Source organism: Octodon degus, unplaced genomic scaffold, assembly GCF_000260255.1.
Source record: "Octodon degus isolate 3935 unplaced genomic scaffold, OctDeg1.0 scaffold00028, whole genome shotgun sequence".
Lineage (NCBI taxonomy): Eukaryota > Metazoa > Chordata > Mammalia > Rodentia > Octodontidae > Octodon > Octodon degus.
The window spans coordinates 936,733-962,635 of NW_004524604.1; the positions used below are offsets into that span (position 1 = coordinate 936,733).

The window sequence follows — 25,903 nt, forward strand, 5'->3', positions numbered from 1 at the left end:
TGCAACTCAGAGCTGCTGCGCTGCAAGCGCCCACAGTGAGCATGCAGAGAAACCAGTCTGTTAGAACCGCTCCTCTTGTGTCTTCTTCCAGAACTCCTCCTAACCCTGTGAGGAAACTGAGTTAATTCCTGGCACGTGAGCTGTTCCAGGGTTCTTCTTATCCAGGCCCTGGTCATACAGCTGTATGGAAGTGGGGTGACACTATGGAATCCCAGCATCTTTTAAGGATGGCTGTGAATGATGCCCCATTGGGTGAAAGAGGAGGAGTAAGTCATGTAACTTCAGTGAGACAGACTTTTCTTAAGTACTAAAATAAATAATAATTAAATTATTCAAATAAGATAGATAAACCCAAGTTTAGTAAATAGAAAGCCAAACAAAACCTGTATTCCCAGCTACTCCAGAGACTGAGCAGGAGGATCACTTGGGCCCACAAGTTCATGATCAGCCTGGGAAAAACAAATAAAAGTTACAATGCATGGGAAGTTCTTGTCTAATAATAGTCACTCAACTAGTAGTGGGTGGAGTGGGTATGGTTGTTTTCTGTTTTAGCACATACAAATAATGGCCCAGACACTTTACTTTTCCAAGTTGAAAACTACATAAAAGCAATTATATACTCACAACAAATCCATTGGTATAAATAATTTTATTCTACTCTTTGATTTGGAAATAAAACATTTTGTTTACCATTGAAAAGTTTGTATTTGATTCCCAACTTACCATATTGTTTGGTGATATTTAATTTTTATGTATAATATTTGAAAGTTACTGCTTTACAGATATATGACCTTATATACTATTAGTGTCAACAGTAGTGGTACACTTCTTCAAAGCCCCTGTTTGCATTTTAAAGGCATGGTGTTTCCAGGAAAAGGTCCTCAAGGCATTGCTCTTGCTGCGAGCCTGCTTAGTAAATGGGAAAAGGATGGAGAGCTTGAGTTGTGTGGTTAAGTTAGCTCAGAAACACCAATATCATTACCAAAATCAGGAACACACTTCTGCAAATTAGTTGTAGATGTTAAGTGAGGGCTGTTTCAATAACTTTTCGGAGTGCCTCATTGGGTATGCAGCGGAGCTAAGACTGGGACTCACGCAGCAGGCAGATAAGGGAGCAGGGTGCAGCGGGGTTTTGTTTTGTTTTTTTTCTCATGGTGGGAAAATGAAGATGTGGACACTTTAATTTGGTATTGGAGGCATGGGTATTGGAGAAAAATCAAAGACAGTTTGCATTTTTTTTGGATTTTAAAGAATAATAAGCATTTCTTACTGGGATAAGATGAAAGAATACTCCAAGTAGAAGGAAAAACTAAGTTGGAAGAAACAAGGACTAAAACTTGCTAACTACATGTGGTGGGAATGGCTGTTCACCACCTGATGTTCCCCAGCAGACTACGCTGGACGGAAGGAGGGCCCAGGAAAGGATCTGCTGATGGAGAGAGAAGCTTTTTGGGAAACAAAAATACTAGCTTTCCACACTCAGCCTTCTTATTGAGTCTCAATACATTCTATTTTAGTGTTTCCTATTGATATAAAGAAAACCTGAGGCTGGGTAATTTGTTAAGAAAAGATGTTTAGCTCAGAGTCCTGGAAGTCTGAGAGCTGGGCTCCAGGCAGGGCCTGTGGGTGCTGTGGCCTTCGTGTGATACACATCAGAGGGTCGTACAGCAAGACAGGAAGCTGCAGGTGGGGAGGGGTAATGCCCTGCTCTGAGATACCAAGGCAGGCACACAGAAACTCCCATGACCCCCCATCTGTGTTACTCTCCCCAGAGACCCAGTTATGTCCCACTAGTGTTCACCTCTTGAAGGCTTCACCACCTCTTGCTGCTGGCACCTTGGGAGCCACACGTCTAGTATGTGAAACCTGTGTGCTCACTCATACTTTGTCTCACTAGGACACACACCACTGGGGACGGGGCATAGCACACCACCTCCGTTGCTGTGTGTATGATGTAGTCATGCTTACTTGGACTGCAAGTCAAAGAATATTATTCCTTTGCTTTTCCTATGATTTTTTAAATGCCTGTATGCACTATTCCCTTCAAATAAGTTACATATTTCCAACCCTTCTTTCAAGAGGGCAACATCAATTATACAAAAAATAGTATAAGATTCAGAAAACTCCTGGTTTGGACTTATTTAGAAGAATGGATTGGCAAACTTGCCAGTGATAGTACATCTAAGTAGCAGGTAACTAATGATGTCAGAGGACACAGTAAGAAGCACTGTCCATGCTGACATAAGTGCTGTGTAGTTAGCTGAACAGCTTCAGTGCTCTGGTCCATGAGAAGAAGCACGGCTACATCAAGTCCCCAAACGCACAGAGCTTTCACTTTTAGTACTGTGGATGTGAAAACATTCTTAAAACTGGCTCCAAGTTATCTTCCACTCCCTTGGAAGCAATTCATTGAATAAAGTCTTCATATTGTTGAATAGGGCTGGGTATATGCTCAGTAATGCAAATGTTTCTGGTGGCTTTATTAGATTTGCACTGGAATGTATTTGTCTACATATAAGAATATATTGTTTTGACAAGAATAGTTCAACTTAATAAACAGCGTTACCCAATGGTTTATGCCCCACCTCCACTTTGTGACCAGTATCATATCTTTTACAAGTAGCTAGCTAGAGTTTCAGGGAACTAATTAAGTCATTGAACTGAATGGAAATAGAACTGACAGTCTTGGTCTCCCTGTGTTCTTCCTGTACATTAGATCTCATGACACAAGCATGTCTGAGTCTGTGCATTCATGCATAAGTATGGATGTGTGTTTATTGCAGCCCCCATTAGTCTAAAAATGACTGGAAGTTGTTAGAATTGTATCTTAATGCAGAGCAGTCAATAGCAGTAGTGGTGAACATATGTGTTTCTTTTAAGACAAAAGGTATTAGTATATGACTTGTATTTTCTAAACTAAAACCTTAGTATTCAGATCAATTGCAGTGTTGGCACTTTGCAATAAATCTGTGGCCTTGGGGTTACGATTTGGGCACTTTTTCTAGACTGTTATCATAGTCTATAGGCAGCATGTAAACATGCAATTTTCTTATAAATTTAGCATTGTCTTCTGTTTCCTCTCTCAGCTGTGAGGAAGAAAGCCAGCTTTATCACTCCAGTCCCCGGAGGTGTGGGCCCCGTGACGGTGGCGACTCTTCTGAGGAACACCCTCCTGGCAGCTCAGAAAGTCGTTTACTAGAGCACAGGAAGAATAAAGCAACTGGGGACATCACAGTGGTCACGGACTTGACAGACAGCAAGAAGCTGTGTATTGTATTACAAAGCTATTTATTTGTATGTTGTCTTTTTTTTCTCCATGGATAGAATCATCGTGGACAAGATGGTTCACATAATTTTGGAACACAATTCCAAACTTTGAGTGTTAGGAAAAACCAACACAATTTGAATGACCATTTTGTTCATCATTTTATGGGTGTTTGTTCATAATGTTTAGATAATAAAGGGTTCATAATACATACTTTTGTTTACATGGTGAGATCTCACACACACTGTTGTAACAACTGTTGTATCGGCCAAATGTGCACCCATGTATGAAACAATTTAGGTTTTACCATAAGTGTGCTTAGTTGTTACAATCCATGTTTTATATCAAATACCTTCTAAGGGAAACATGAAATAGTAAAATAAATCTTCACTTTAGATAACTCCCAGATGCAACCAACAAGGCCATCCTAGTGAGAAGTGATATTCTATTGAAGGAAAGAAAAATATCCAAGGCAGGTGAAAGATCCAGAGCCACTGGAAAGTGGTGATTCTATGAAAACCTGGAGCACTATTCGCCATAGTAATACATATGAAAAAAGTCTTAGGCTTAGCATTTTTCTCTTCTTCCAAGAAAGTATTTGGACAGTAACTTTGTTAAAGAATAATGGGGAAATCCAAAATACATCTAATACTGTGTTTGTCCACCAACATCAAAAAACTTGGTAGAGTATGAAGGAGGATGCCATTAAAGGACAGCAACTAAAAGATTTGCTTCCAAAGTCAGAAATCTAGTAGGAAAGCAGAGCGTTTTCAATGTGCTGAGACTACATCTTAGGATGCAACTGCAAATCTACAGCTGTGTATCCACAGTTCTTCCCTCTTCCCCTATGAAATTTGTTTCTCAAAAGAGATGTGGGCTCTCTAGCACAATTTAAATTAGGAAACACAAGTGAACAGTAGTTAAAGGCTACTTTGAGACTACTAGAGTACTATAACTGGCATTTACTTTACATGCACAAATCCCAGTATGTTCATGAGCTAATGGTGATTTTTATTTTACATGTATCTTTATCAATGCATACTCTTGATCATTTTGTGAAAATAGATTAAATGTTTAAAATTAACATTTCAACTACAGAATAAAACAATTTGAAGAAGGATATCTGTATTCCCTCTCTTTTTGAAGATAGCTGTAAGTTTTGTTGTTGCTCATACATTGTTACCTGAATGCTAAAAAAGAGTTACAAGTTTCCCAAATATGAAAGAAATGATACTATAATAAATTCAATAATCAGTATAGACCAACCTTTGTCTAGTAATCTCAGAAATTTAAATCCAAAGTTCACAAGCACACATTTCAGAAGGGACCTCCTTAACTTTTAAGGGTCCTTAACTCCCCACAACATATGACCCAAAAACTTTAGTTTTGAGCTCATACCCATGGTATAAGAGGGATTATGCTGGAATAATATTCAGGACTCAGCCTTTCCAGAGTCTAACTAAGTGCTGTGAAACAAAAATTCTAACAGTTGCTGCACACCGTAAGGAAGCATTTATTCCAGACTGTTGCAGTGGAGTGGGACGTACAGAGAGGAAAAATGTACTTCACTCTGTACACAGCACAGACAGCTGGAAATTCTGGATTCTGGGCCCCTGAAGAAAGGTGGGGGTCAGTGGGCAGGAAAGCACTAAGAGGAACTTGGTTAGACATTGGGCTTGGGCAGTTCTTGCTAAGCTGGCTCATCAGTATGTTGATAATAACGGGCTACAACTAAGATACTAAGGGGATGAGAAACAAGACGTGGGTAGGGTGGTGGTCTAACAGCTGATTTAGCAGAGTGATTCTCTGCAAAAGTCAAGCTCAGTGGGTGGAATAAGGGCAAGATCTGTGCAAAGAAACTTCCGAGGTGCCCAACTCAAGTTTGAAGAAGCCTGTCAGCAAAGGAAAGAGATAAAGTCACTTCTTTGGTACCATGACTATGTATGGAGTCCATTATACACCGGCAAACACCGGCTTTGTGGAGGAGCTCAGAGACAGATATCTGTGCCTGTGCTGTTGGTGTCTGTGAATAATCTGTGGAAAGGGTCCAAAGAAAGAACAGGAGTCAGACAAAAACTAGAGGATGGCAAGCCAAGGAAGTATGAAAGCAACGGTTGCCATTGCCGCTCAGATGAAAATAAAAGGTGTGAGAGGCGAAGTTCTGGAAATGTAGCCAGATCAACATGCAAAGCAGATTTGTGGAAAACAAGGTAAACCAGAATGCAGAGCATTCTTAATGGTGAAGACTGCAGGTAGAGGCTGGGCTAGGCGGCCACTGATCAGGGCAAGGAGTTGTAAGTGGGCGTGGAATTTGGAGAAGAGATGACATGTTCAGGTTTAAGACAAATTGAGGTGGGAGTGATGACAAAATATGTAAATAAACTCAGAAGTAATATCAGTCCCGGAAAAGGATCGGCACTCATGGCCTGTGGTGAAAATCTAGGATTCATCGCACATGCCAGCCATGGAGTCCCTGCCCTTCCGCATGTGGGCACATGATGTCTGTCTGCTCTTGCCAAAGAGCAGACTTTCCTCTGGCTTGAGCACCCCTCGGGGTTGGAGTGCTTCTTTTGCTTCTCTCTTTTTTTTTGTGCAGGGAGGGTCATTTATTCTTTATTAACGATCTCCATGTAATAGACGATGAAATTTGCCTTCTGGGTTATTAAAATGTCCCAGCCAAGGCCAGATGGATAGTGAAGTTGGGATCAGATTTAAAATAAGATCTGCTGGGATGATGGAATTGGAGCCCATATTTTCACTACCTCATATCACTGCCTTTGATGACCTCTCCCCCTAAAGTCCTTTATCCTGTCAGATGGTTGTGGACCCCACAGAAGGAGCAGCAGCTGGACTGACTAGAGCTATTATCTGGCCTAAACCTTAAGCCAAAACAGTAAATGAGTTTCCTTATGTCATGGCCTAGGTCACCACAGCGGGAAACATCTCAACAGGCAGTGGTTCTCCATGCTCAGTCCTGATGTGAATGCAAACCAGTGTTTCTTCAATTTCTTGTAATAAAATTTACTGCTTAACATTAGCGATAATGAAAAGGACATCAATCTACCAAAGAACACAGCTGATGAAAAGAAACGTGTACCTGAGTAGGAGTCTAGGATGAGATTGAAGTCTAAATTCTGAGTCATGCTTTTATTAACAACTAAGTTAGGTAGAAATATTCTAGGCAGTTGGATGGCTAGGCCTCTGACGGAGACAGTGCAGAGGATGAGAATGCATTACAACTGTGACTTGAGGCGTACCCATTAAAGGTCAGGTCTCAAAATAAAGGCAAAGTGACCAAGCCTCCCTGCCTCCCCCTGGGCTAAGCAACATACTATAATAGGTGTCACCTGGTCCAATAAAGTCTAGATAGGTATCAGTAACCCAGGTGGGTGACCAGGACCTCTTGATTTATCTCTTTCAAAAAAAGGCCCTTGTTCTTTCCATGTACACTTGCTACATGACTTGCTTCCCCATTCGATCAACATTTCCTAAGCAGCTATACTGATAAACTTATTGATTGATTATGCTTTTGTCCTGTGTTGTACCCACCTTATGATTTCACGGCTTAAAACTTCCTTTGAGAAGTGGGCTTCCTGACAACCCACTCAGGCCCTTTCCTGTCTCTCAGAAGCTGTCTCTCCCACAATAAAATTTGCTACTCTTAACCTCTGTTGTTCCTTCAAATTCACTTTTTGATTTTAGAGAACACAAACTCAACCTATCAGAGATGGTAGAGTTATAATATTTCCCTTATATCATTTAGAGGTCCTATACCAATGTCCTTTAGCAAATCGTAATTCTTTACTTTTTTTTTTCTTTTTGTGGTGTTAGAGAGTGAACCCATGGTCCCATATATGCTAAGCAAGAGCTTCACCCAGCCCCTACTCCTCTGTTGAGCTTTCATTTTTCATTTCTCATCTGAAAATAAAGAAGGGCAATTATTTATTTCTTTATGCATTCAAGAAAAACTTATTATTTACTATATGTCAGACTCTGAATTTCTTTGGGCCAGAATTGCTAAAGGAAGAATCAAGATATATGTGAAAATCCATAAATCAAATGCACTATGCTAGCGTCAGGTCATTGTTACTATAAAGAGGATCATTATACTTCTGTCTCACAGTCTTAGAAATAAAGATGTTTTGGCTTCACACTAGACAGGAAGTATTTCAAAGAATCAACAATGGGGAGCTCATCCTATTAAAAAGCTTTTGTACATCAAAAGAAATCACCAACAGACTGAAAAGATAACATACAGAGTGGCGAAAAAATTTAGCCAACTGTTCCTCAAACAAACAACTTTATAACTAGAACATATAAAGAACTGAAAAATCAGAACCACTCCAAATTCAAAGACCCAGTCTAAAAGTGGAACATCTGAGATGAATATGCACTTATTAGATAAAATACAAACAGCAGATAAAGCTATGAAAAACTGTTTAACATCGTGGGATATACAAATTAAAACAACAGTGAGATTCTATTTCACCCCAAAAAGAAAGGCTATCATCAAGAAATCAAGCAATAACAAATACTGGCAGGGGGGGAGGTGCTGTGGGAAAAAAAGCCTTTTCCACAGTTGGTGGTAGTGCATACTGGTTCAACCATAATGAAAATCAGTGTGGAGATTCCTTAAAAAACTAGGATTAGAGGTCCCATCCAACCCAGCCATTCCTCTTTTGAATATCTTCCCAGAAGAATTAAAACCATTATACCACAGAGATAGACATACGTGTACCCATGTTTATAGTAGCATATTTTTTGTTCTGTATTTAGGACAGGGTCTACAGGGTCTCACTATGTAGATCCGACTCTAGTGATTCTCCTATTTTTAGCCTCCCAAGTGCTGGGATTACAGGCGCGCCCCACCATGCCCAGTCTCCATCTCCATCTCAGTGCTGGGAGAAGGAGCAGGAAGGCACGCAAGGGATGGAACCCCAGCTGCTGCACTCTGCCTAAGCAGACTCTTTAGTCCACTGAGCTATCAGGCCAGCCCATAGAAGCCTAATTTGTAATAGCTAAGCCTTGGAAACAACCCAAATGCCCATCAGCCAAAGAATGGTTAAAATGATACAGTATTTTTATACAATGGAGTACTACTCAGTCACAAACAAGGGTAAACTTGAAACTTTTATAAGTAAATGGATGCAATTTGAGACCATACTTGTAAGTGAAATAAATCAGACTCACATATGTAAACATTGTGTTGTCTCCTTGGTGAGGGAAAATGAAAGAATAAATAAGATATAAAATGTACATTAGATATTATGAAATGGGAAGAAATTTTCAAAAGGAAAAAGGAACTAGGATGAGTACAAGGGGAAAGAACAGTAGGAAAAATGACCAAAAAAAAATTTTCAATTATACTATTAGTGTCTCTTAGTTTATTAAGAGGAAGGTTTCTGCTAATGTTGACAGGAGAAATTTTTATGCCCATATCTTGTACCCTGAGCAACTACTTCAAAAATAGTAACACGTGATGTATTAACTATTGTTATTCTAGTATTTGTTATGAAATTTTGTTTTACCTTTTATCCATAAAATTAAAAGAAAAAAAAGATGATTGGACTCAAGATGTAGCTCAGTGGTAGACATCTTGCTTAGCACACACAGGCCCTGTGCTTGACACTAAGCGTTTGAAAATCAACTGAAATAGGTAAAAAACAGGGCTGGTGAGATGGCTCAGTGGTCTAAAGCACCTACTTAGAACAAACTAAGCTAAGCAAAAAAGCACAGCAACCAAGGTTCAATCCCCAGCACCACATGCCAGCCAGCCCTGCCCCCTGGTGGGCTGAGCTGGCCACACACACACACACACACACACACACACACACACACACAAAATACATTTTAAAAAAATAGGTAAAAAACAAAAATAGAAATACAAAATGTCCATAGGAAGTAAGCCCAGTGCTACGTCTTTTAACTTTAAAATGAGGAGTCTTGTGGTAAGTGATTGCCCAAGCTATAGTGAACACAAGCTCATTCTTGTGTGATTTCTAAAGCCAGATTCCTATTTGATTAGAGAAAGGATCCTTTCTGATAAATCTCACTCCTTGCTGGGTGGATGTGATGTGGCTGATAACACACTCCGACTGGAACAGGGTTTTGAGACTTAGAAAAGCAGAAGTTGAAGTTCTAGGTGAAACGGCACCCTGACACATGAAGAGAGCGTATTTGTAAGAGTTTGGGGGAAAGTTCAATGCTGTGGGAAGCCCCTAGAGTCAGAGAACGTAATGGCAATAATTACGCGTCTTGTCCTTCGTAGTGAGATTCATCCTAACTATGCTAACATTGAGAAACTGTAATTGTGTCAAGACTTTCTATTCATAAGATGCACCCAAACTAAATGTCATTTTATTTCAACAGAGGATTATTATTATCATCACTATTATTATTATTCCTGCTCTTAGTGGTATATTTATTGGTTCTCTCTCACCTGATCACTGGAGCATGAATTTAGGCATCCTTTATAAAACTTGGCGACTCATCATTCTGCTTACTCAGAAAAATACCAAACCGCAGCATAACAGGAAGGGAAATGTCATATTTGAAATAATTATATTTATGGCAGTTGTCAAAAGTGAAACGATGTAACAATATATAAAAGGAAATTTATTTTTTAACGCACTCAAGGCGGGTACCCCGGGCATCCTGCACGCCCAGCCCCTGCTTCCCCAACCCCAAGTGGAACTTTAAATCTGGTCTTACACAAATTTGACTCCTCTCCTACAGCCACGCTGACAGAGCGTTCTGTCTTGCAATGCGGTTCAGTGTGTGAGGAAGGAATGCCCAACTGACTACAGCGCTGGGGAGGGTTTGTTGTCGGGTTTACCCGTTTCCTGATTTGCAAACCTCTCCGCTGGAAGCCACAGCAGAGCTAGTCCAGCTCTCTTCACACTAAGGGAAACGTCCCCAAATTCCCTTTCTTTTCTGTTTTAAGAACTTTCACAGACACAAACATGCCCATAGGTAACTGGAAACCTGTGTTTCAAAGGAAACCTGATCACGCTGCCAGATAACGCAGGCTTCCTAAACAGGTGCGGGAGCGCCCGGAGCCTTCGCGCCACTGCCAGAAATGCATATTTTGTTGATTGGTAAGAACTGACAGGTGACGCTTCCCGAAATATAAATGCAAGAAAGACGCAGAGCTCAATAAAACCTGCCACCTGCCAGCGTAGGAGGGTTGGAGAAAGAAAGTCAAGCGGCCACTGGATATGGCTCTGGGAGTCCCAGTGGCAATCTGTCTTTTCTGCAATGGTAGGTAATTACCTTTTCATTTTATTAACTTTGTGTCACTGTGAACTATAAATGGAATTTATTTTCTCTGAATTAGGAGAAAAGTTAGCTTCTAACAGTTGTTTCTGACGAAGATTAAAGCAAGGAATCTGTGCAGTAATTTAAGTTTTTTAGGAAATGTATGTTCCCGCTACTGATAGATTTTGATTCCTCCTTTTTAAAAGCTCCAAAATTTTTGCTTCATACAAAGGACAGTTGACACGTTTACCCACTATAGTGCAGCAAAGAAATACTTTAATTTAATATGTAAATGTATTCATCTTCTCTTAAAAATTACTGTGTTTCTATTTCTCATAATTAGAATGTAGTTAGTGGAGCTGCTGAGAATCGGCTGGGAAACTGTCCTCATTAGGTTCTGTATTTCAAATGAAATTAATTAAAAACTGAATGAAACATGAGAACAGAGTGAGGCTGGCTGGGTGCACCACGGCTGGCTGCCTGGAGAGAGGCTCACCTGTTCTGGCTGCCTCCCCCACCCCCACAGCACTCACCGCCCTGACTGCTGAGGCCAACTGGACTGAGATGTCGCCAGGCACAGCCCCCCGAAGCAACAGGACTGCTAATGAGACCCAAGGTACTGTCTGCCTCTCTTGGTATCCCGAATATCTTCCTTAAATCCTTCGTGAGAAATCTGGATTATGATAGAAGCAACACTGGAAATTTCTAAGTACCTATTAGGTGATCAGCTCTTTTATTTAGTGAGAGGGTGTTAAGCTGAAGTGACAGATGGAGATGTTAGCCAAGAAATGCCTTTTGCAAAAGCGGAAGTGAAACAGAAAGAAGAGCTGCCTCCAGCGGCTGCAGTCCAAAAGTGAGACAGCCACACCTCCTGGTGGCTTTCCACTTGGCTGTGTGTACTGTGGTGGCTCCCTGCCCTGTGTGGGATCTTGATGATGGATATATATTGATTTGTGACTGTATATTTACCAGCCAAATTATGGCCACTTGAGTCATCTATGGAAAGATCTTTCTCTCGGTCGTCTTTTGGGGGCCTCTGTTGTTTCAGCCAGTGCTCCCTTTCCTAACGGCTCGTGCCCGATGTCTGTTGGTGATGCTGGTGCTATAGCTTCTTTCCAGTCTTATTATTACTACCATCAGCGGTAGCTTCTGGCTGCTATGAGCAGCAACATTCCTTTCAACCCTGCTCGAACCGGGATGACCTTGGAGAAGAAAGCTTGCCACCTGTGAAGACTTGTGCCTGAGTGGCGGTTCTCATGGGTCTCCAAGTGCCCTTGGTGTGATGACCTGTAGTGTGACAGGGACAGAGGAAACACCACACTTGGTCCTCACAGCCAGGCAAACAAAAGAGCAAGTCAAGTATTTTGTTTCTACATTGGAAAGACAGTAGTACTTAACTGTTCTTTATTTCATCAAAAATGATATATTTTAAACAGCTTAAAATATCTTACCCATTTGATTTTTTTTTTTTTTAGTATCAGTTTGCGACAGTGTGAGCTTTACAGTACATTTCAGCCAACTTCATGTCTTCCGTGCTTTTCAGTGAAGAGGGAACATTTGTATTAAAATATGACCAGTAATATTATAGAAAGATGAGAGAGGTGTGGACTCCACACAGCGATGGATGGCAGGACATTATTCCCAGTGCTTTTTCCTTCCTGCAAATAGAATTCTTCAAATTTCACATAATAGGAATGGGAAGAAAGGAATTGAGTGTCGTCACTTTTCTTCTTTGCCTTTTTTTTTTTTTTTTTTTTTTTTTTTTTTTTTTTTTTTTTTTTTTTTTGCGGAACCAGGGATTGAACTCAAGTCCTTGCACTTGCCAGGGAAGCGCTTATTCTATTGAGCTGTCTCCCCAGCCCTTTTCTTTGCTTTCTTAATAGAGAACTCCAGCTTTTCTTTTTGCTTTCCACTCAACTTAAAAATATGCATCCAACATCCAAAGATTTTTTTCATAAATTTATAACTAATGCTCTAAGCGGAACAAAGTCCTCTTGTGTATGCTTTCCTGGGATCTAACTCCTTTTGGTCCTTACGTTTTCTAGGAAATCTTGTTTCAGGCTTGATTATTTGTTCAGTTTGAATTAAAAGGAACTCAACATAATCCATAGTGGGAAACTCTCACTGCCTCAAAATTCATTATTAAGATGATAAATTTGCCATTTCATATTTAAAATGCATGTGAATTTTAAGGTAATATGTTTTTGCAAAGTGAGGATACAACATAGTCTCTTGATGGTATGTTAGTACCTAAAAACAGTATTTTCAAAATAAAAATAATACCTTTAGATCTGTTTTATTTCTAAAAGCAAATAAGTAGGATTATCTTTATCAAGGCAAATACAGTTACAGCATAATGTTGATGATGAGGATCTGGGATTATCTATAAGGATGACAAAATCAAGTGCTATTAATCTGCTGGAGACAAATTTAAGAATTCGTAATTAAAGTATACCCAAAGGGAATCAGTTCTACACAAAAGCCTTTCCTCTGTGTAAACACCAAAGGCAGTACAAGGATGTCTCCAGCTCCCTGCAGAGCCAGGGCAGCCTCCTGAACCCCCACATCTGTCCAAACACCCCTTCCTGAAGAGTTTCCCATTGGAAGTTTCTAGATATTGGACTGTAAAAGTTATGTCCCTCAGTGATACTGACACTGGGGAAAGAAACGCCACCTAAAAGATATCTGGGATGAGTTCATGTTCTCTACAACTGAAGAATAAATATTAGGATTAATGGAGGTTAAGAGCAAAATATATTTATTGAGGGAAAGAAAGCTGTCCAAGAGAGGGACAGAAAGGGATCTGAATAGATTGCCAAAGACCCTGCCTTTTCTAGGTGTTCTTTAGAGCAAAACCCCAAGGTGAGGTGGGCCTAAAGTGGGAAACGTGGGAACTAGCTAGGTGGGCACAAGGTAGGACAAAACTATGGCCAACCAATAAGATTAAAAGTATAATTGCTCATGTAAAATTGATTCAATCAGGATCAAATGGGAAGGGAGTCAGGTAGCAAGCAGAAATGAATATACAATAGGAGCTTTTCCTGTAGGAGGTTGGATTACCTAGCTCGTCCTGGCTTTTTCAAGGTGACTACTTGATGCCTGTCCCAAGGGAGGTATGGGGCTACATTTGTTTACTCTTTTGTCTAGAGGTCTGGCCCACAGTGAAGGTACTTGCCTCTCCCACAGTTGCAAGGTATCTTGGCCTCCTGTTGGGTCCTTCCAGGATTTAACCCTGTCTTACTGCATATATTTCTATCTAACTCAGCTGCCTACAATACTTGCATAGTGCTAGAGCTAAAGATAAAAACTGCAAAGTCCGCAGCTTCTACTCCTGCTTCACAGTGCCTCTTCATTGAGTGAAACTTTAATCGCTATCAAAGGTACTGGTCTCAGCTAGATCTGGTGTCTTGTACAGGACACAGCAAACCTCTTGGAAAGACATCAGGGAACTTGTACCATTGCAACCACCCCCAGGGGAAGGAATTCACACCACTGTTTCCTCTAGGAGAGAAAAGAACTAAATTTACTGTCTCATCGGTATAAATCCAAATCTTCCTAAGTGCTCACTGCAGCATATAAGAGAGAAAATGCAGATGTGAACACTGCTGTCTTGCTTCACACACTGTGGGAGTCTTGCTTACAGCAACCTGCTGAGTCCAGACTCAGTGCTGCCACCTCTAGGCAAACCTGTCTCCATGCCTTTCAGTGTGGCTTCTAAAGGATGGGGCAGTTGTCCACTCACCCTACACTCTGATTAATTAATGATCTATTGAGAAGACATCAACCCAGCCCTGCCAGGGGAATCTGTAGTCCAAAGGACCAAACACTCCCCTAAACCTCAATTTAAGTGTGTCTTCACTTGTGTACAGAACATTTATCATGAAAGCTGGACACACTTTCTCTGTTCACATGAGTCTCCTTTTCATAGCTGACTCTGTGGAAGGACCCATCGCCCTGAAGTTCTCACATCCCTGTCTGGAAGACCACAGCAGCTACTGTATCAACGGCCTGTGTGCCTTCCACCATGAGCTGGGCCAGGCCATCTGCAGGTAACACTGAGCCCACCCTGGCTGCCGGCAGAAGGGGCTCCCGGCTGTGTCTTCACACAGTGGCCTCCATGTTGCTCTTCTCTCTGTCTTGTGGAAATAGTGGTTGATCTGAGCATGACTTGTCAATCTTCTCACACCTGAATATCTCCGGAGCCTTTTTCTAACTATGTAATCCCCACTATTTAAAAATACAATTCCCAGATTGGTAGCATCTGGGGACCTGCATTTTTTAAACATGAATAGGTGATTCTTAGTTTTCACAGGATTGTTTGTGATAAAATTTAACAGTCTAAGACAAAAAAGCTTTCTGTGAATCTAAAGTTCTAAAACAAGCCACTGCTTTAATAATCATTAATTTGCTAAGTTTTCATACAAGTACACTCTTCCCCATCTACCATAAAGGTGAAAATACAAGGCCTTAGTCAAAGATTATAACATCAATGACTATTTCTTACCTTCAGAATACTGACTACCTGGTAGTTGACTCTACAGTTTATTTTCTTTTCTTTCTTTTTTTTTTTTTTCTGTAGTTTAGGGAAGGGTATATAGGGTGTTCAGGGTCTCAATACTAGATTGGACTCATAGTGATCTGCCTGTTTACAGCCTCCCAAGTGCTGGGGTTATAGGTACGTACCACCATGCCCAGTCTCAGTCATCTGAGTGCACCCCAGGGGTGGGGCCGGCAAGGCAGGCCTGGGGATTGAACCCCTGGCCCCTGTGTCTTCTTGCAGGCACTTTAATCTGCTGAGCTATTTGGCCAGCTCTAAATTACTTCCTATGGTGGAATAGGGAGTACTGGGCCTTTGTCCTGAACTGCCTTACCAGCACTTCTTATTCCTGCCTTTGAGAGAGGCTCTCACTAGATTGCTGGGTTCAATCAGGCTGGGGTTGAACTTGTGGCCTTCCTACCTCAGCCTTCCAGAGTGCTGGGATTTCAGATACACCTCCATGCCTGCTTTTTCCTCTTTCTTTTATAATATATTATTTTCATATTTCTGTCATCAAAGGTTTTATAATGTTGTATCCCCTTCTCTTTTTAAAGGTGTTATACTGGTTATACTGGAGAAAGATGTGAGCACCTGACCTTAACTTCATATGCTGTGGATTCTTATGAAAAATATATCGCAGTTGGGATTGGCGTTGGATTACTATTAAGTGGTTTTCTGGCAATTTTTTACTGCTACATAAGAAAAAGGTATGAACAAGACAAACTATGAAGTGAACTTACATGTATTCATACTTATTAAGCCCATACCAAACCTGGTTATAATAGATTTTTAATTTTAAAAAAAAAGAATATAAATCTGAGAACATATTTTTAACTTCTTTTCTCATTTTCATTCTCCTGGAAACGCAGGAGAATGGTAAAAAGTGACTTCAATAGGCTGATCCAAATTCACAATTTCTGTGTTTTTGTCTGCCTAAGTCAAAATTATAAAAAGGAAAATAATAATAAAGCAGGCCAGCAGGCCCCTTGTGCTCGGAACCAAGGGTGTCTTGCTGTGGTGATACATCGTGGGTCTAGCTCTACACCTCTCACACAGCAGTCACAGAATAAGCATTTGTTGACCAAAAATGAGCATTGAATAAAAATATGTGGTGAACACAGACTACTTTCTCCCCAGACTTCAATTGGGGGGGGGGGGTCTTTGGAATATATTGTGTACAGCTAAACCCTAAGATGATAAACTTGATCTACAAGTAAGTATAAAGTACTTACACATTTATGGTTATTCATAAGTAGGAAAAAGCCAAAAAATAATGTGAGACACATTGATTTTTTTAAAAATACAAATAAATATATCCCCCTGCTGTTCTTTACTACGTTGTCACTTTTTCTGGGGGGGGGGGAGTGGAACTGGGGATTGAACTCAGGCCCTTGCACTTGCCAGGGCAGCGCTTATTCCACTGAGCCATCTCCCTGGCCCCTTAAGTTGTCACTTTTAAATGACTAAAACTAAGGGCCAGTGAGATAGTTCAGCAGAATAAGTGCTTGCTTTGGCAAGCACAGGGACTGGGGTTCAATCCCCAGCACCACATGGCATGCCAGCCCTGCCCCTGGGTGAACTGAGCTGGCTACTGAGACCCAGCATGGTGGTGCATGCCTGTAATTCCAGTGCTGGGAAGGCGAAAAACAGGAGGATCATTACAAGTCTGAGCTGCATAGTGAGACCCTGTACCAAATACATAAATTAAAAAATTAAAAATAACTTTAAAAAATGACTAAAACTGCCGCCCAAAACTAGAAAAGTCCATTTTGCTTAACAACTAATCTTAGAGAAAAATCAGACCTATACAGTGTTATATCAGTTGCATATTTGTCAAAGAGACCAAGAATAATGAGAGGAAGAGGAAGGAGGCACAGGAGAGACCCACTGAAGTATACACCCTATCTGGGGACAGGCTCCCAAGCAGAGCGCAGTGTGGGCTGTGGGAGCAAGGACAGAAGTAACTGTCAAGGAATCTAGTTCCTTCCTTTCAGTTATGTTTCTGTCACATAATTCAAAAGTGTAATGGCAGAAGGAAAGCAGGTAGAGAGCAGTGAGCTGAAGCCAAGATTGACACTCTGCCTGAGTCCATGTAAGATCTAGAACACATGTGACATCACAGGCCTAGCCCACCAGGAGAGCAGTCTTGGGTTTAGTCAGTCGTGTGCCAGAAGAGCTCATGGGAGGCAGGGGTTTGATCTCCTAGGACCCTCCTGGTGGGCTGTGCTATGCTGACAGCTAATCCTCAGGAGGAAGACATGAGCCTGTGGACGTCACAGTCCTAAGGGCTGGATCCACCAGTGGTCAGGGGAGCTGGGGAGGTTGCTACGTGCAGCCGCTAGAACACTGCATGGGTGAATCCACAGTGATCAGTGTAAAACTGCTCCTCTGCTTTAGGTGTCTGAACCTGAAATCTCCGTACAACATGTGTTCTGGAGGAAAGCAGCCACTCTGAGGCCTTTGGAAAGCATCATCTTCGAGGGTTTTGTGAAAAACCTATGGGCCTCAAATGGAAATCTTCAAATAAACAAAAATGTGCCAAGCCGACTAGACTTGAAAATGACAGAAGCTGGGATCACAGTACTGAGAGAAGGTAAAATTCAGCTCTGGTCTTCAGACTTTGCCACCCTTGGGTGTCACACAGCCAACTACGCAAGCTGCAATGGCAGAGGTGCTCCTGTGGGGCGACTGTTCTCACTGCAGAAGAACTGCCTCATGCTTCTCACCATGTCAGAGGTGCGCCTGCCTGGGAAAACCCTCAGCTTTGCAGCAGGCCAAGCGGTGCCAAGCATGGGCTCTCCGCGTGTCTGCTGTCCACCGCTGTGGCCATCCACATGGGCTCTTGGTGCACTCCAGGACCTAATTCCAAGCTTTCTGCCTTCATAATGTCTAACTGACTGGATGTCAACTTTCAGGATGAGATCAGTGTTACAGTACCTCGGGCGAGCTGAGCATGTGCCTTACAGCCAGTCCACAGAAGAGAAACTGGAATGTCCAAGGGAAGCACGATCCACACCCAGCGTGTGACCATACTTGCAGCCTTTATCTGTGAAATATAGAATAAGCAAGAGGTTCTGAGGGCTGGAAGCTATCCAGACACCACGTCCAGAGCAGGCAGAGCACTTCAGTTCCTGTATTGATCATGGACTTGCTTGTCCCATGTGCTTTTGTTTGTCACTTCTCTTCAATAGTTCCCTCCACGGTGACAGTGGAGCTACCAGGTAACCATCCAAGTGGACTGAACTCCCTAATGACAAAAGGCTTGCAATTCATCCTGAAATAGAAACTGAAGGACTAGAGAAGGGAATATTTTTTTTCTTTCATCACCTAATAACAGGTGGAAGCAGCTGCGTTTCTGAAAGCTTGTAACAGATTTGAACAGGGGAAGAATGAAGCAGTGGTTAGAAAAACTATTTGGGAATCAAGTTCCTTCCTCTCCAATTCTAGTTCTGCCACATAGCTTCACTAGCTTATGTAGGTTCCTTAATTTCCTTGGGCTTTGGATTTATTTCTCCAAGGCCCTTGTACCTCTAAACTTGGATAATGAGAAAAGCAAACCGGGGTGCATGTGTGCCAGTGAGATTGTTCCTCATGCCTCTGCATCCAGCCTCACCTGCAGCCCCAAAGCACGCCGCTGAGTATTGTCCTAGGTATATGGATGTTACTGTTCCATTTGTAAAATAGTAATTTATTTTTAAAAGAAATGAAATAAATTTAACAGCTACCATTTTTCTTTTCAGATTCAAACTAAAACTAAGGACTCTTTTTCTCAGTGTGACGTAAATAAGCCAAGCAATTGTGTTGGTTGCCAGAGGGCCAAACTTGAGTGTTCTTCTATCACAGTGTGGTAGCAAGCCTTTCATGTTCATGAACTTCAGGCTTTCCTTAACCCCTTAAAAGGTTTATGCTCTGCTTTCCTTGTTTGTCTCTCAGAAGGAATTTGCTGTAGCTAAGTGGTTGGGCAGAGATTTGTGCCACCCTTCACCTTCTGTGAAGGTTACGTCAGGTGGGTGGGGAGGGAACGTTCCTTCTAGTGAAGCCAGTAGCCGCACCTAGAAAGCTATGCACTTCCTGGACATTGTAGAAAGACATAAAAGAGCAGGGGAGAGTTGGGGAGAAACAATAAAGGCCTAAGGAGGGAAAGGAATTAATGCTGGAGGGTGCAGAGGGGAAAACCCAAGACAATCTTGGATACTCAGTGACTGTGTTGGCCAATTTTAAACCCAGTTACATTGAAATTAGAACATTTGACAAAATAATTAAAACTCTCAAGTTGCTAAATCAAAGCATTAGCCAAAACAATAATATGCTATTTGTTTTCCCCCAATTTTATACTTCATTAGCAGTATAAAATTGACCCAAGGAGACTATTCCAGAAACTAAATACAGTTGTGCGTGCTCTGTCACAGGGAATCTTCACATGACCCAGGGTCAAATCATCTCTAACAGCCAAGTTTAAGTTTGCAGGAGGGAGTCTCATGCATTTTCATGGAGCCAGGCTGTACCTGGCCATACATGTGTACATATACAGCACGTGACGGGAAAATGTTTCAATGCAAGATGATCTCACATGCTCGCATCTTCTATTTTTATTCCTATATCCAATATGACCCTGAAAAGAGCCAATTAGTTTAGTCGTGGCATGAGAACTGCACTTTCAACTATCAATCAAGGATGATTAAATTGAGTAGATCATTCAACAATGAAATGACGACATGCTTCTGGCATCTTTGACTAAATCAAACTAGCCAAAGAATTCATTGCCTCATTTCACTCCTCTTTTGTCTCCTCCCTGTATCTGTCCCTTGGTTTACTGAAAGCACATTCTTCCAAGTCGGTATTCACTGGTGAATCACTTGTACGCACGTTGGAGTACGATGGGGTGAGGGAGAGCAGTGTAGTCCCCACTGTTCCTGGGCCCATGAACGTACATGAAAGGAGTTCCAACTGCTTCCCACTGTGACCTTTTCCCCCAGGTTACCTTTTGGCAGAGCCATGTTTTCATAATACTTGCAGAAGATGAAGTTGTTACATAGTCCATTTTTAGTGTTTACTGACATGTGACAGGTCTGATCCTTTGATTTTGACATGTCTGTTTTGATAACATCAGTAAGATTTCCATTCATTATATTTAATTGAAAATAGTGCCTTAGGGCTGGTGAGATGGCTCAGTGGTCTAAAGCACCTACTTAGAACAAGCTTAGCAAAGCACAGGGACCACGGTTCAATCCCCCAGCACCACATGCCAACCAGCCCTGCCCCCTGGTGGGTGGAGCTGGCCACACACACACACACACACACAAATAAAAAAAATTTTAAAAAGAAAATAATGCCTTAAAGATAACAACAGAAATGTAAGCTTTTGACATTCAACACAAGAACTGACGTATGCTGAAATTCCGAGGAAGCCATCTGCCCTTTCTGCCTTACACAATGTATCGTGCTTTTTGAGTGTGATAATATTGATATCCTACAACCCACACTCCTGGGAAGGGCTACCAGAATCTATTGCAAAATACCACTCTTTGTAGCTTACATCACAGCTGACATCAGTTCTGAGCACCTGCCAAAATGGACTGCAAGTTTTGAAACTTAATTTGTCAGAATCTGACCCTGTGACTCAGGATGGGTCCACATCTCTGTCCAAGCCTTTGGTGCAGGTCTGCTCAGTAACCTGTTCAGAAGCATACCCTTCAAATATGGTATGAAACTTCTTGTAATTATTCAACCAGTCTATGCCCACTCCAATGTGACAAGAGCCTGAGTAACCCAATTCCTAAGAATGTCAAGGGTAAACCTACAGTATCCATGTTAAAAAATAAATGAATGGCACTGTCCCAGTATTTGACTCCTCTGAGCAAACTAACATGATGCAGGTTCCAGATTGCAGGCAACACCTGAAGTTTGTGAAGAGACACTCCACAACAAAGGAATGTGTCGTATGGTAACAAGGAGAACTGGGCTGTTTAGTCAGGTCTTATCCAAACACCTCATGGCCTTTCTTTGTCATCTGTATGTCCTAGACATTGCAGCATAAGTTGTCTAGATCGAAGTTTGGCTAAGACTAAGGTCAAGCGACTACCAAACTAATAGTTCTTTTAACCTCTAAAAGGGCACCAAAGTTAGGCTTTGTATCTTTCTTGAAAGAATGGCATCTCTACAACTTTAAAATAGCACAAAAATATTGATTTAAAGCAACAGTGTTAAGTCAAAAAAATTTAAAAAATAAAGCAACAGTGTAACAGGTACCATTTATGAACACTTACATTGTTTGAAAGTACTCTTCACATTATTTTAATTAATTCCCACCTATGCATAGCTGAGGAATCAAGATGGCAGTTCCCTAGTTCAGCATTTCACAGCATTTAAGTGGTGGAGCCAGAACCAGAACCAGAATCAGATAGATACAATTCCAAAACCCTGTGCTCCAGAGGAAACCAAAATGTATCCCAATACTTTAAGGGAGAATATTTATGCTGTGAGTTAATTTCTTAGTGCACTGAGCAAAGTACTCCAGTGATCTGTGTGCAAATGGGAACTTCCTTCCTTGGCAATATATAAAATAACCTTTGTCATGGACCAAGCACAAATTTCCCCATTGTTATTTGGAGATTAAGAGAATTTGGGCCACTAGAGAATATGAGAATAGCCCACCTTGGGTGGACAGGTGTCTCTCATCTTGTGTGGCATCATGGGGATGGACACACCTGGCCAGGGTGGGGACAGGGGACTGAAGCACACAGGTGAACCCTCCATCTCAGTGAACCCTTCCTCTCTTCTGTTGTACCCCAATGTAGGCTTTGGAGAAAAATGCTGTCATGGTGGTTAAGCTTATGGTAAAAATTGAAGGCAGTGTTCAAATTTCGTGCAGTGGATTGGCAGGTAGATGACCTGTGCTCTAACACAGCTGTCATAGAACTATGTGCTTACCTGTTCGGTTCTTTGGATGTCATAGTCTCATGAGTGGAGAAATTAGAATCTGAAGGTGACTCCGTGTTCTCTAGGGAGGATCTGTGTTGAGAGCGTGAAACTTGTAAGCTGATCCAGAGCACAGATGTATACCTTTTGGCTCTTCTGATGTTTGATTTAAGTCAAGCCCACATTGAGAAACCAAGATGTCTTATTGTATGTATCTAGCTTCTTTTGAAAAACAAAAAGTGTAAAGATTGCCCTCGCTACCCGCACATCTAGGAATGTGTCCTCAACACCCAGCCGTCTTCTGCTGCTCATACCACCAGTTCTGGGTTCCCCTGGGCCTCTAAACCAGCACTTGTTTTGGGGTAATCTGGAGATCTTTGCTCCTCTGAATTCTTCTGGAGCTAATCAGCAAGGTGCCTGTAGGGGGCCCTGTTGTACTGCAAACCCCTCCTGCCATAAAAATACTCAGATCAAAGAGTGGCCCAGGAATGCACTCTCTGCAAAACCCACACTCACCTGGAAGCTGGCGGGTGGCACATGGTGACTCAGACTCTGCCCTGCCCATGCCCCCAGCCACTGTCTGCTCTGTCCGGCCCTGGTCAGCGTTGCCTTCTCAGCACATCACCTGGGAGGGTCGCCTCCTAGACCATATGGTAATGGCCTTAGTAAGGACACAGGGAGGCTGTCCTAGGCTGTGCAGTGGCCTCTCCCACCTCCAAAGCCATCACCTTGCACCAAGGAGAGTGCTCTGCTCCCCAGGGGACTCCATGGTGCCTGTCTGCAGTCACCTCCCTGCCTGCCAAGGTCCTACTCATGTTTTTCAAGGACTATCTCCTTCAAGAGTGTGCTACTTACAGACATCATGGCTTCCTCCTTTGAACATCTTTAGCATCCTTTTAACTTCTCCACAAGTATAGTAAATCTACTACATGTTATAGAAATTTATATTCTTGGCTAAATTCCACTGGTAACAGTAATACCCTTCATTCCTTAAGTGCGCAGCACAGACTGGGTACAAGAGCCAGAGAAAGGCCATATTGGGAGCTACGGCAAATCATGGTTAAGGCTGCCTGAGGCTTAGCTGCAGCTGCATACCTTCCCACCAGCTGTCCTTTCTTAAGCAAGTTCCTTTATTTTCTAAGGTCAAGATTTGCCATTTGTAGACAGAGAATTCATGTATCTCATAGAACATCTGAGGGTAATAAGTGCTCAATGAATGTGAGCTTTTTTATTGTGACTATCTCCTATTTTTTTCAGTCAACCTGAATGTAGAAACTCCAAATAACTTGTTTAAGACACCTCTCTGGCACATGGCAGAACCTGGATTTGATCACAGGGCTGTTCTGTCCCAAGTCCTGGGGTCTTCCCTAAGCAGGTGTGTCCCTGGTGCTGGCTTCACTGGGCAGGGTGCATTCAGCAGGGCTGTGCTGTGACTCACATTGTTAGATATGTGGTGAGTGTTCTAACTCCAACTCTTTCCTACATTTGTAATTGCAGATGAATAGCTTTAACCCTTAGAAGTCCCAGTAGCCTCCTTTAAAATGAGATTCTTTTAGGATTAAGTTAATTCAGAGAGCTAATGTACATAGACCCAGTGCCCATCCAAAGACTATTAGATATTATAATCACAAGCACTTGAAACTTTCCTACTCATACTCCATAGAGTCCATTTTAGTATAAAGTGATATATTTCTAAAAATCACATTGCACAGTTGAGATAAAAATCCAGGGCTAACTGAAAAATTGAGGTCTGGAAAAATATTGAAAAGCCATCACCAGAACCAGGCATAGTGGTGTACACCTGTGACCCCAGCACTAGGGAGACTGAGGCAGGAGGATCAACGTGAGTTTGAGGCCAGCCTGGGCTACAGAGTGAGATCCTGTCTCAAAAACAAAAACAAAAACATTAAGTAACACATTAAATACAAGTGAAAGGAAACCCAGTAAAAATGGTGACACGAGGGGCTGGCCAGATAGCTCAGCAGACTAAAGCCCCTACTAAGTCAGAGTGAAGCGGCTGGGATTCGATCCCTAGAGTGCGGTGCCGGCTCTGCCCCCAGGGCGTGCTGAGATGACCATTGAGCCTGGGCGTGGTGGCACAGGCCTTTATTTTTTTTTTTTAATTTATTTATTTATTTAGTGTGTGTGTGTGTGTGTGTGTGTGTGTGTGTGTGGCCAGCTCAGCCCACCAGGGGGTGGGGCTGGCTGGCATGTGGTGCTGGGGGATTGAACCTCGGTCGCTGTGCTTTTGCTTAGCTTAGCTTGTTCTAAGTAGGTGCTTTAGACCACTGAGCCATCTCACCAGCCCCAGGCACAGGCCTTTAATCCCAGCGCTTGGGAGAATGAAAACAGGAGGATCACTAGGAGTCCGATATACAGACAGACATAAACAATCTAATAAATATGGCTCTTTATCTTGACAAAGATGAGCAGTTCTCCCAGACAGTCACAACTGATGGAGCAAGAAGGCCGACATGGGACAAGCGTGGCACCTGACACGTGTGTGTTTGGGGGGCACACCACTCCGCTCAAGCCCTCTGCACTCACCTAGTGTCTCTCCAATGAGATCCCACAGAAACTGGATTCCTGCCATGTGCAGACTTTTTCAAAACAATTAAAACACAACTGACTGTCCTTAAAATGATCATAGCCTTTGGCGCTCTACCTCGACATTAATTAAGATTATTAAGTATCCCAAATAATGTGATTATATTAGGCACTGAAGACTCAGCGAGGAAAGCTATCCTAACCCAAATTTCTCCCCTAAAATTGTGTTAAGAGTGCCAAGGACAGAATTTCAATGCCCATATTATTGTAGATAAAAGTTTTTGTTAGTGTTTTGTTTGGTCTTTCTCTGCCAATCTATAAATAAATACTGAGTTCAGTCATATATATATATATATATATATATATATATATATATATATATATATATATATATATATATATATATATATATATATATATATATATATATATATATCCAAATGACTGTTTTCTTTCTAATGAGCTAGTAGTCCCATGTGCTTTGCATCCAAATACTGCGGACTCACTGTAGCAATGTGAAGTTTCAGTTCTCCTTCATCCATCATGATTTATTCCCCTATGCTTTTTTAACCTCTGAGCAAACATGGAGACAAAATGCCTGAAATGGTGCAGAAGAAAGCAGTTTTATTTTCTGCAGTAGTCTATACTGTCAGTATACTGGTGGGAACAGGCCTGAGGATGTAGCTTAGAGATAACAAGCATTAACATTAAAGCAACCTGGCGTTCAATCCCTGGCATCCAAATTCAACAACAAAAATAAAGTAATCACATAAATAGAATTGCTCCTACTTTGCCCTTCTCTTTTAAGATTATTTTGGTTATCTGAGATTCCTTCAATGTCATATGAATTTCCAAATAAGCTTAGCAATTTCTTTCTTTTTTATTAATTTTATTGAGAAACAAATAGCAATGAGACAGTTTCAAAACAGGTTAGTAGGACAGTTACAATAAATAATAAGGCCTGCGTGGATAAACCCCAGATCAGTGGCATGGAATGGAGACTGTGAAAACAAATCTATTTATTTTTTATCTAAAATATGAGAAACAGGGCTAGCCAAATAGCTCAGCAGATTAAAGCACCTGCAAGCAAGCGCACGGGCCAAGGTTCAATCCCCAGACTTGTCATGCCAGCACCACCCGTGGGGCACACTGAGATGGCAATAGAGACTGGGCATGGTGGCTTGCACCTATAATTCCAGCTCTTGGGAGGCTTTAAACAGGTGAATCACTATGAGTTCGATCTAGTAGTGAGACCCTAAATGCCCTGTAGACCCTTCCCGAAAAATACAGAAAAAATAAATAAATAAAATAAGGGAAACATTTTATTTTTAACAAAAGAAAGTAAGCCCAAACTGTATGTGGTCCAGCAGTGAGAACTG

The 25,903-nt window shown here is 41.7% G+C and overlaps 2 protein-coding genes across 8 annotated transcripts in view; both read left to right on the forward strand.

Annotated features, from left to right (window-relative positions):
• Positions 1-7,940, forward strand: part of Mthfd2l (methylenetetrahydrofolate dehydrogenase (NADP+ dependent) 2 like) — a 99,628-nt gene extending 91,688 nt beyond the window's left edge. For all 6 annotated transcript variants that reach the window (XM_023713022.1, XM_023713025.1, XM_023713024.1 and 3 more), the window contains one exon: positions 3,087-7,940. In XM_023713022.1, the coding sequence (XP_023568790.1) occupies positions 3,087-3,199 (113 nt within the window). In that variant the 3' untranslated portion in view covers positions 3,200-7,940. The remainder of the gene's footprint in view (positions 1-3,086) is intronic.
• A 2,171-nt stretch (positions 7,941-10,111) lies between these two features.
• Positions 10,112-18,800, forward strand: Epgn (epithelial mitogen). 2 transcript variants are annotated; one of them, XM_004629149.2, is made up of 5 exons: positions 10,112-10,525; positions 11,049-11,138; positions 14,451-14,571; positions 15,614-15,766; positions 17,457-18,800. In XM_004629149.2, exons 1-5 carry the CDS (start codon positions 10,483-10,485, stop codon positions 17,512-17,514), a joined length of 465 nt encoding a protein of 154 aa, XP_004629206.1. In that variant the 5' UTR covers positions 10,112-10,482; the 3' UTR covers positions 17,515-18,800. The 2 variants fall into 2 exon arrangements, with proteins under 2 accessions (XP_004629206.1, XP_023568776.1); XM_023713008.1 differs by lacking the exon at positions 11,049-11,138 and having other exon boundaries at positions 10,463-10,525.
• The last annotated feature ends 7,103 nt before the right edge of the window (positions 18,801-25,903 follow it).